The sequence below is a fragment of the Budorcas taxicolor genome, chromosome 16, assembly GCF_023091745.1.
Source record: "Budorcas taxicolor isolate Tak-1 chromosome 16, Takin1.1, whole genome shotgun sequence".
In the NCBI taxonomy this organism is placed as follows: domain Eukaryota; kingdom Metazoa; phylum Chordata; class Mammalia; order Artiodactyla; family Bovidae; genus Budorcas; species Budorcas taxicolor.
This window is the reverse complement of record NC_068925.1, coordinates 41,010,360-41,020,394: the sequence shown is the minus strand read 5'-3', so window position 1 is coordinate 41,020,394 and position 10,035 is coordinate 41,010,360. Positions and strand designations below refer to the sequence as shown.

At 44.6% G+C, this 10,035-nt stretch overlaps 1 protein-coding gene across 1 annotated transcript; it reads right to left on the bottom strand.

Annotated features, from left to right (window-relative positions):
* Nucleotides 1-1,595: 1,595 nt before the first annotated feature.
* On the bottom strand, nt 1,596-9,063 carry FASLG (Fas ligand). The gene is made up of 4 exons (XM_052654192.1): nt 8,728-9,063; nt 7,589-7,634; nt 3,245-3,301; nt 1,596-1,990 (listed from the first exon to the last, which is right to left on the bottom strand). Exons 1-4 carry the CDS (start codon nt 9,061-9,063, stop codon nt 1,596-1,598), a joined length of 834 nt encoding a protein of 277 aa, XP_052510152.1.
* Between the last annotated feature and the right edge of the window lie 972 nt (nt 9,064-10,035).

Sequence of the window (10,035 nt, the reverse complement as noted above, 5' to 3'; positions counted from 1 at the left end):
GAGTTGGAATTATAGGAGATTGTGTTGTGAAAATAAGGTGCTGAAATCAAATTCTAACAGAAGTGTTATTTTTAACAGTGACAAAGTATAAGGAGAAGTCATGGTAATGAGCATTTGGACAAAATAGGAAAAGGTCATTGTGACTGACCAAGGTGAGAAGGCAAGAAACAGGTGTTTGGATGGATCTCTCAGATTTGTAGCTTCTTCTGGAATGAAGTACCTCCCCTTATTAATAATGGCAGATACTATTTTTGACATTCCACTATGTATTAGATACTTTATGTACATATCACCCCCCTTTTGTCCAAAAAAGGTCAAGTGACCTGCATAGTTATTAAGTAGAGGAACAAAGATTCAAATTCAGGTTTTTAGGCCCAAAGTCTATGCCCTTTCCATTGTGCCATGTCTCTGCCACCAGGAAAAGACAAACTGTCATCAAATCTATGGGAAATAGGTGAGCTTAACACTGGCAATAATACTGGTAATGGAAACTCTGGGTAGTAGAAGAAAGAAGGGAAAGAGAATATAGTAAGGAGAGGAGAGCCTGGCAAAGATGCAAAGGTCTGCCTCGTAACTCTTCTCACACTAGTAAATTCTTCTTTAAGTGGGCTTAAGTCATAATGAATGAGGAAGCCATGGAGAAAAGAAATAATAAGGAAAAGATACAAACCTCAGTGATTTCCAAATAGAACACTCACAATGCCTACCTATATTATTAAATATAGTTTTTGTTATGGATATTCTTTTCATTAAAAATGTACAAAATACATATAAATATAGTTATATTATGGGAAAATGCCGTTAACAACTGACAATCAAAGAGCTTTGAGGACTATTAGAGTTGGTTACCAAAAAGCATTCAAAATCTACCACCAAATGCAGCCCATATTCTAAGATGCCCTTCCCAATTCCCACGTTCTTTCTACTTATGTAACCCTCTAGTCACATACTCTCACACACACACACACACACACACACACACACACACACACCCCTACAATTGCACTGGAAATATACAGGCTGTATAGGGAGTGTATTGAGTTCCCCAAAGATTTCTTTTGCTTCTCTGTTAACATCATCTGATGGCTCAGACTGTACATCTAGAAATAAAGATGCTGCCAGTGGGATGCTGGCCTTTCAGTCTCTTTAGCTTATCATGCAAGCCTGGTCCTCTTTTCCCATCCCTTATACATTCATGTCACATCCATATACATGAAAGACAGCCTCCTCTGAGGTAGACAGTAGACCCACCCCAAGAGGTGAGTTAAAAGGTGCCATTTTCAATGTGTCCGAATGCACTAGGCCACTTAAGACGAGTGTAGCTGCTGGCATAAGCAACTGGTAGTCACTTTTCCCTGCCTTTGCATCTCCACATGGCAGCCCAGAGTTTCATGTTTATTACTCATAGTCCTCCTCCTGTCTGGCTGCGGGCCTTTAAGGAACTGTGGACCTGCTGGACTCCATGGTCTCAAGATCCTCCTGGTTCATGTCTTCTCTCATGGCCTCAAGTGGACTTAAGAAAACTCTCATTCAAGACAATATTCTTAGGGCCTGAAACAAGGAATCATACTGGAGAGAATCCCAAAGTGCTTTGCTTAGAGTTTATATAAGCCAAAAAATGTCTTAGATTCCTCAAAACTGACCAGAGAGAGTTCAGATACATTGACATATAAATGGTCAGCACTGGTGAGATTGAATACAGCCCCCAGGTAGCTGCTGCGGGCCCACATCTTGCCAGGAGTGCAGTAGTTCATCATCTTCCCCTCCATCAGCACCATGTCCTGGGGGTACCTAAAGTTCCTGGAGTAGACCTTGTGGCTCAGGGGCTGGTTGTTGCAGGACTGACCCCGGAAGTACACTTTGGAATACACAAAATACAGCCCAGTTTCATTGACCACAAGGCTGCCCTTCTTGTACTTCACCCCAGAGACCAGGGCAATTCCATAGGTGTCTTCCCATTCCAGAGGGATGGATCTTGAGTTGGGCTTGCCTGAAATCAAACGAGAGAGGAGCTTTCAGCCAGGAATGCTCATGTATCCCACAGACCAAGGTTTCAAGGCAAAACTATGGACCATTCCTTGAGCAAGTGCTTTTTCCCCAAATGACATAGAACTGGGTGATGGGTCAGACCTGACCTGTTACTGAACTTCTTCAGCACATTTACCAAATTGACTCCCTCAATTTTATCATCCACACAACTGGGACAATAACATATGTTTCTAACCAACTGCAGTGAAAAAAGACTAGGATGATTTTAGCTCTCTGGAACAGAGATTCTATGAACAGAGGTTCAGAACTAGCATACAAATTGCTAGAGTTTGAGTCTCTTCATGAGAGGAGAAGTCAAATCCAAGGCACTCTGAAGTTCTAGAGTTGGAAAAGACCTTAGGAATCATCTAGTCCAACTCTTTACCTACACGAAAGATTCTTCAGTATGGGCAAGAATCCCCTTTCCTTTGTATCTGTACAGCATGGTGTACATACCTACTTCAAGCAGAGAATGCTGGAAATATTGCTTTCATACCTGTCTTTCCCTATTAGATTGTAAGCTCCTTGAAGGCAGGAGCCATGTGTGATTCACCTCCATGTGGCCCAGGTTTGGCACACAGCACGTGCTCAAGAAATATCTGTTGATCTAAACTGGATCATTTTACAGCCTCTGCTGACATAGTTTCAGGGACAGCAGCATGCCAGTTTCTGTGATACTCATCCACTTTGCAGGTATTGTGGACTTCACACTGACAGTGCCCCCACTGTCTTGCTATCAAATCATGTCACTCCACTGCACGACCATGTATGCCAGGGCCTGGCCTCCCTTCTCCTATTTCTGCTCATGGACAGAGTAAAACTCTCCCAGAAAACCAGGGCAACACATATTGAAATAATTCACTGTTCACCATCTCCCCAGCTCTCACCTCTTGGACCTGTGCCCCAAATTCCCTAAGGGTCCTTGGAGTGAGTGAAGAGAGTGAGCTCCTTATGAGCAGGGATCATGTCATAAGCACCTCCATTTCTCCAGCTTAGAGCAGGGCCTTGCCTAGAGCCGCCCTGTGTGTGTGTGTGTGTGTGTGTGTGTGTGTGTGCATGTGTGTGCTATTGGCGTGACTAGAAAGATGTGACTACTCTTGGGTTTCAAATACTGTCACTGGAAAGTATCAGCTCCCTCAGAGCTCAGTCACAGAAACCAACCAGCTACTCTGCTTTCTGCCAAAGGCTTTCCCAAGATGGCCCTCCAGATACAGACCTGTTAAATGAGCCGCTTTTTTCAGTTCCTTTTTCTCAGAGGGTGGACTGGGGTGACCTGTATTATAGAGAGATGAAGGATACATGTAAAAGTGACATAACTACTATTCTTTTTTGTGGGACTCTAAACAGGGCATTTAAATAAAAGATACTTTTTATAAGCATAAATGGCAACAGTCTAACATACACTAATCATTCAAGTCCAAACTGTAGGACTTACAGCAGCCTATATTTCAGAAACAGAGAGGTAAAAAGGAGTCAAATTAAGACAGACATGCATAAATTATGAATTACAAAGCAATATAAAGGTTGGTTTATAAAGACCTGCCATATAAGTTACTGCATTTATAACTCCCAACAATCCTTTGAGGTAGAGATTACTGTCCCATCTTACGGATGGCAAAATGAGCTTGAAAGCTGGGTGACTTGTCCAAGAAGATCCGCTGACTCAGTGTCAGAGTGGGACCAACACTCGGGTCTCCTGAGTCCAAACCCAGGGCTCTTGCGTCTCTGGCTCTGCTGCCCCCAGGACCACAGGACAAGAGTTGAAGAAGACTGCGAATGTCCGGGCCACCAGGTCTTCCCCAGTGGCATTCTACAGTTGGCCCCAGATTAATTACCCTAAGGTCTCAAACACCTCGAATGACTCCTCATTAAACATGTAATTGCACACAGGTGTTCCCCACCACACGACCTCTGTTCATCTGTCCAGCCTCCTCTGGCTTACTCACCCACACTGGACACTGCCACACAAGAGTTCTGAGCACACCCAGCCTCCCTGCCTCTGTGCTTTAGTCCGTGCTGTTCTTCCTGCCTGGAATGCCCTCCCAAACTGATCTCTGTGTCAAATTCCTATTGACACTACGAACACCATCTAAAATATCTCTTTTCTTGGAAAACCTTCCCAAGCCTTTCTAATTGAATATGATTTTTCCCTCCACTGAAACCTGGAAGCACTCTGGCGTCACCCTATTTTGTTGGTTCTGACTCGCCTTCTTTTTAATGGTAACTGTATGACTGGTCTTACTCCTCCAAATAAATGGCAAATTCCTTACTATATGTTTAATCTACCAGAGTAATTAGCTCAGTTTCTAACCCAGGGCATGCTATCAGTACATGCTCACTAAATTAAACTGATAGATTTAAAATAGACAACAGTTCTCAAAATAGATACTATTTCTCTGACTTGAGATATTTCAGTGGAATAGCACTACCATTTGGCTAATAAATTCAGCTAACTTAGACTTTGAATAAAAGTTGCATAGACGAGTGCTCATCCACATCAGGCTCCTCACAGTTAGCCTGTTAAACTCCACGTGGTTTGCAGATGCTCCCACCAGCTGAGGCTATGATGTGAGCAGTCATTCCCTCTGTAGCTGCCCAAGACCACACACCATGAATGAGGTGTTAGCGAACAGGAAAGGCAAAACTGAGTCTCTTCTATATTCCTATACCACAACCATCTGTGAAGCTATCTGGCATTCAGCCATAAACTGACAGGAAATGGAACAGAGAACCACACGTTGTCTATCTTTATATCCCTCACAGTGTTGGTCTCATAGAAGGTACTCAATAAAAATACCTGCTGGATAAATGCTGGAATAAACAAAGGAGAAATATACCCTATACTTTTGATGATGACTGTCTCCTGCCCCTGGGTCTTTGCACACGCCATTCTCAGTGCTGGACTGCTCTTCCCAGCCTCCCACCCGCCCCCTCCAACACACATACACACACCCATGTTAACAACATCTCCTTAGAGGGGACTTTCCAGACCACTCTATCTTAGGTTGCATTTAGCACAGCTTGAAAGTATGTTGTCTGTTTGCTTGCTTTTGTTTGTTTCTCTAGCATGCTAAGAGCTCCATGAGAGCAGGCCCCTTGTCTCTCTTGTTCTGTCATCACCCACTAACCCACACTCAGCCTGGCATACAGGAAGCACTCCAAGAACACTTGTGAATGAATAGAAGATTCAATGAGTTAACTGTGGAAAAATGACAGTGAACCAAATAAGAAAGTTTAAATAATCTTCAGTAGTAAGTACCTCCCAGTTAACCTGTTGGAGTATAAGTCCTTCTAGATGCTTACTAAGAATATGAAAATATGTATATGTATTTAAAGAGTGAATATTAAACTAAATACACTGTTTTATAACTTGTCTTTTTATCTAACAATATGGACTACACAGTCTCTATGACATTAAATGTCCTTCTTGTGTACAATTTTCGTTGCTGCATATTATGCTCTTGTGTGAATACACTGTCATGTGTTTAATTAATTTCCAGTTGAGTGGCATTTAACTTTCTCCTAAGTGGTTGATTAGAAATAGTCTTCTACGCAAGTGGTGAACATCCTTATTATAAATTTTCAGGCACATTTTATTTTCTTTAGATAGCTTTGGTGATGAGATTACAAGGTAAATTAACAGTATTAATCCTTTGATATATTTTTCCCAACTGCTCTTTAGAGAAGGTATAGCAATTTACATGCTCACTGATGGTCACTAAGCAGATCCTTTCCACTCACATTTTTTGCCAGTTGGGCTTTATTTTTTCAAACCTCACTAATTAGATGGGTCAACCTAGGTATCCCCCTTTTTAAAATTTGCATCTCTTATCTCATTAGTAGAGTTGCTAATTTGATTTCTATGTGATAACACACCAATTTCTGGCCCATCTGGTTTGGTCTAAGGAAGATACTTAATACTTGTTAGTGGGACAAGTTGACCTGACTCATCTGCTAACTTGATTTTTAATCACTAAAAGGACTCTAGAGAGTGTTGAAAGATGAGCAATTTGGTACCCATTTTACCAGCCACATTTCACTGATCTTCAAAGCTATTTTATTTTAGAAATCCTCCAGAAGCTTTATTCTTCCAACGAACATTTGTACTCTGCTTGGGTACATCTGGAATTTCTCTTTACAGGTTCATACCCAGAATTAGAAACCAGAGGACCCTACCAGTATCTCCTACAAGAGCCTACCTGCTAGGGCAATAGGGTGACTTGGTTTCTCAGGCACAGCCTGAGAATTTGGAGCAGGCTTCCCCAACTAGATGACCAGTGCTGTCTTCTCTTTGCAGAGGCATCTTGCCTGTCGTCCTTATTTCTCATTCCATGCCCATCAGAGATAGATAGGAGTAGGAGTTTCCCTGTGTCACACGGCCGGAGCACACACTGGTAAGAGCTGGAGGTGGCAAGGCATCAGGGGCCTGAGCTCCTTCTCAGCCCCATTCCACAGCAGAGGTCTTGGGCACATTACTAATCCATCTGGTGTTTTGCTTCTCTTCTGAAAGGTGAGATGACTGGACCAGATGTTCTCTAACCTCCTTTCCATCTTAGTTTAATGAGTATTCTAAATCCACAGTTTCCGAAACTATGCCCTGAAACTTTCGGAGGCCAATGTTCAACATTGTCATCTTCCTGTCCTGAATCTCACACAGAGGATTTCCCTTTATTATCAAAAGTAGCGCATGATTGTCTCTGAGTGAAGTGGGACCACCCTCTGAAAAATGCCTAACGTCTTCCTCCAAGCTTTCCAGCGGCTGCAAAAGAACCACCCTAATGTGGATGACTGGTTGCCCACTCTTTAAAAGCTTAAATATAACCTATTAAAATTTTAAATCAGGTCTGACTCTTAAGTAATTTTTTTTTTTTTTTTTTGCTATTGCTAAGTCACTTCAGTCATGTCCAACTATGTGCGACCCTATAGACGGCAGCCGACCAGGCTCCCCCGTCCCTGGGATTCTCCAGGCAAGAACACTGGAGTGGGCTGCCATTTCCTTCTCCAATGCATGAAAGCGAAAGGTGAAAGTGAAGTCACTCAGTCATGTCCGACTTAGCGACCCCATGGACTGCAGCCTACCAGGCTCCTCCATCCATGGGATTTTCCAGGCAAGAGTACAGAGATTAAATAGGAGAGCAAGGATCTTTCCCAGCAACAGCTGTGTCTGCCTGCACCTCCCCTTCTCTCCTGAGGAGCTATAGCCACCGCCCTGTACATGGGAAGGCCTGAGGAAGGGGGCAGGCCTGGAACAGCTGCTTGGGGTGTGAGTGGTGGGCAAAGGTCCAGGGTTGTACACGTGTGTTTCTCTTTCCAAATTCAAGCAGAAATTAGTTTTGAATTTTTCTGTGATACTTAACTAATTTTGAACAGTTAAACTCACTTCATATTTTAGGGCAGTTTCAAGAACCAAAATGACAAGAGATTTCAGAATTGGTTAGGATTTCTCTTCTATAGTCTATATATGCCTAAGAATAAGGTGGAATTCAAGGTACTCCTCCAACATGGTTCGGTGCTGAGGACTGTTTTTAGAAACTCAATGTGCAAGCATAAAAAAACTCACCTATTTGCTTCTCCACAGATGATGCTGTATGCCTCTGGCTGGTGGACTGGCAAAAGAGAAAAGATATATAATAACTAGATAGCACATTCAAAAGCAGAGACATTACTTTGCCGACTAAGGTCCGTCTAGTCAAGGCTATGGTTTTTGCAGTAGTCATGTATGGATGTGAGAGTTGGACTGTGAAGAAGGCTGAGCGCCAAAGAATTGATGCTTTTGAACTGTGGTGTTGGAGAAGACTCTTGAGAGTCCCTTGGACTGCAAGGGGATCCAACCAGTCCATTCTGAAGGAGATCAACCCTGGGATTTCTTTGGAAGGAATGATGCTACAGCTGAAACTCCAGTACTTTGGCCACCTCATGCGAAGAGTTGACTCACTGGAAAAGACTTTGATGCTGGGAGGGATTGGGGGCAGGAGAAGGGGATGACCGAGGATGAGATGGCTGGATGGCATCACTGACTCTATGGATGCGAGTCTGAGTGAACTCCAGGAGTTGGTGATGGACAGGGAGGCCTGGCATGCTGCGATTCATGGGGTCGCAAAGAGTCGGACACGACTGAGCGACTGAACTGAACTGAACTGATGAAGTTCTTTAAGCAAGGGAAGAAGAATTGTCAAATAAACTAAGCACTGGAAAGGGAATCTAAGCACTCAGAACCTCTCCTAACTCAGACTCTGGCCAAGCAATTGTGCCTGTCCATGCCTCAGTTTTGTGATTTGAAATAGTTCTAATAATTTTAAGCACTTTCAAGGAAATTTAGTTTGTGCATTTGAACAAATTCACTTCTCAGATGCCAAGTCCCTTTTCTTTCTTGAATCGAGTATGAGGTAGGCAGTAGAGTTCTTCCTTTCTCAGATGATCAGCCAACTGACCATCCGCCAGTCCTGATTTGATCCTGATCCCTCCCAAGATAGAAAATATTCCTTCCACCCATTTGAGCCCCCATTTCTCTGCAGGCGGAACAGGATGGCTAGCATGATTCATTTCTAAGACAGGAAGAAAGGATTGAGAAGTATGCTGCAAGCCAAGTGTGGTCCATGTGGATTTCTGTCGCCCTCCTCCCCCACTGCAGCAGGGCAGTTTCACCCCATCCCCCACCTCCGCACATTCCAGGGTGCGGCAATCCCCCAGGCAGCTTACCTCTCTGAGTTCGGCCAACTCCTTCTGTAGATGGAAGAGCTGAAATATCCCCAGCCCCAGTCCAACCAGGGCCACCAGAACCATGAAGAACATCACAAGGAGACACAGGCCTGTGTTGTGGTCCCTCCTCTTCTTCAGAGGTGGTGGCGGTAGTGGAGGCAGCGGTGGCGGTGGCGGTAGTGTTGGGGGTGGCGGTGGTGGTGGCCTCCTTTGCCCCGGCCTTCCTGGCACTGAGGACGGACAGGGGAAGACTGATCCTGGAGAGGCCCAGGGGGAGCTGGCACTGCTGTCCACCCAGAAGATCGGGGGGTATGGGTAATTCAAGGGCTGCTGCATGGTATCCAGTGCCTCAGGCCAGCCCCCAGCCAAGGGTTTTCCTCTTCCTCAGTCGTGCGGAGGCCCAGGTGTCAAGGGCCGGACTCCTATTTCTGAGTGCTCATGAGAAGGAAGCCGGTTCTCTCTTTATAGAGTTTCCAGAACCAAGGGAAACACCTCTCTTTCGTTCTCTCTTTCTGCTTCTCAAAGAGACACCCACTCACTCTGCATCTGAACCTGAGAAGCTTCAAGAAGCTCAGAGCAAACCCCCGGAAGTTTCCGCCCACAACTTTCTGATAAAAGCTTTCAAAACCCCAGTCGCTGCTGCCCTGCTCCCTGAAAGGCTGGTAGGGTGGGCTCGTTGTCCTCAGGCCCTGAGAGGGGGTAGCATCAGCGCAGCTCTGTAGGCTCCAGCCGCTGTTCAGCTACAAGGAGAGTGGCCTGTGGGGCGAAAGCACCGAGTCATGGCCAGAGAGTCATTTCTGTGTCTTACCTTTGGCAGGAGGGAATCACCCCCTGCTGCCATCCCTCCCCCACACCCAAGTACTGTTTACCCTGACACAGCAAAGCACCGTAGTTTACAGGTTACAAACTTGCCCGCCTACTCTATAATAGATCAGAGCTTGCAAACCAGTGGCCATATGCCTCACAGAGCCCTCAGACCTGCTTCGCTTGTGCCTTACAATGTTGTTTATTTCTATTTACCGTCCTCCTCAAAAACCGGGATAGTCCATAATGCAGACATTCATGTCTGTTTTGCTGAGCCTAGAACTTAGGCCAGAAAAGCACAAGATAAACCAACCACAGATGCCTGGGGCAAAAGATTACCGTTGAGACTCACAGTGGACTGCTGTTATGGACTGAATAGTGTTCTTCCAAAGTGTAAGCACCGAATCCCAATCCCCAATGTAATTGTATTTGGAGATAATGCCTTTAAGGTGTAATTAAGGTTAAATGAGGTAGTCTGAGTGGGACCCTAATCCAACATGATTA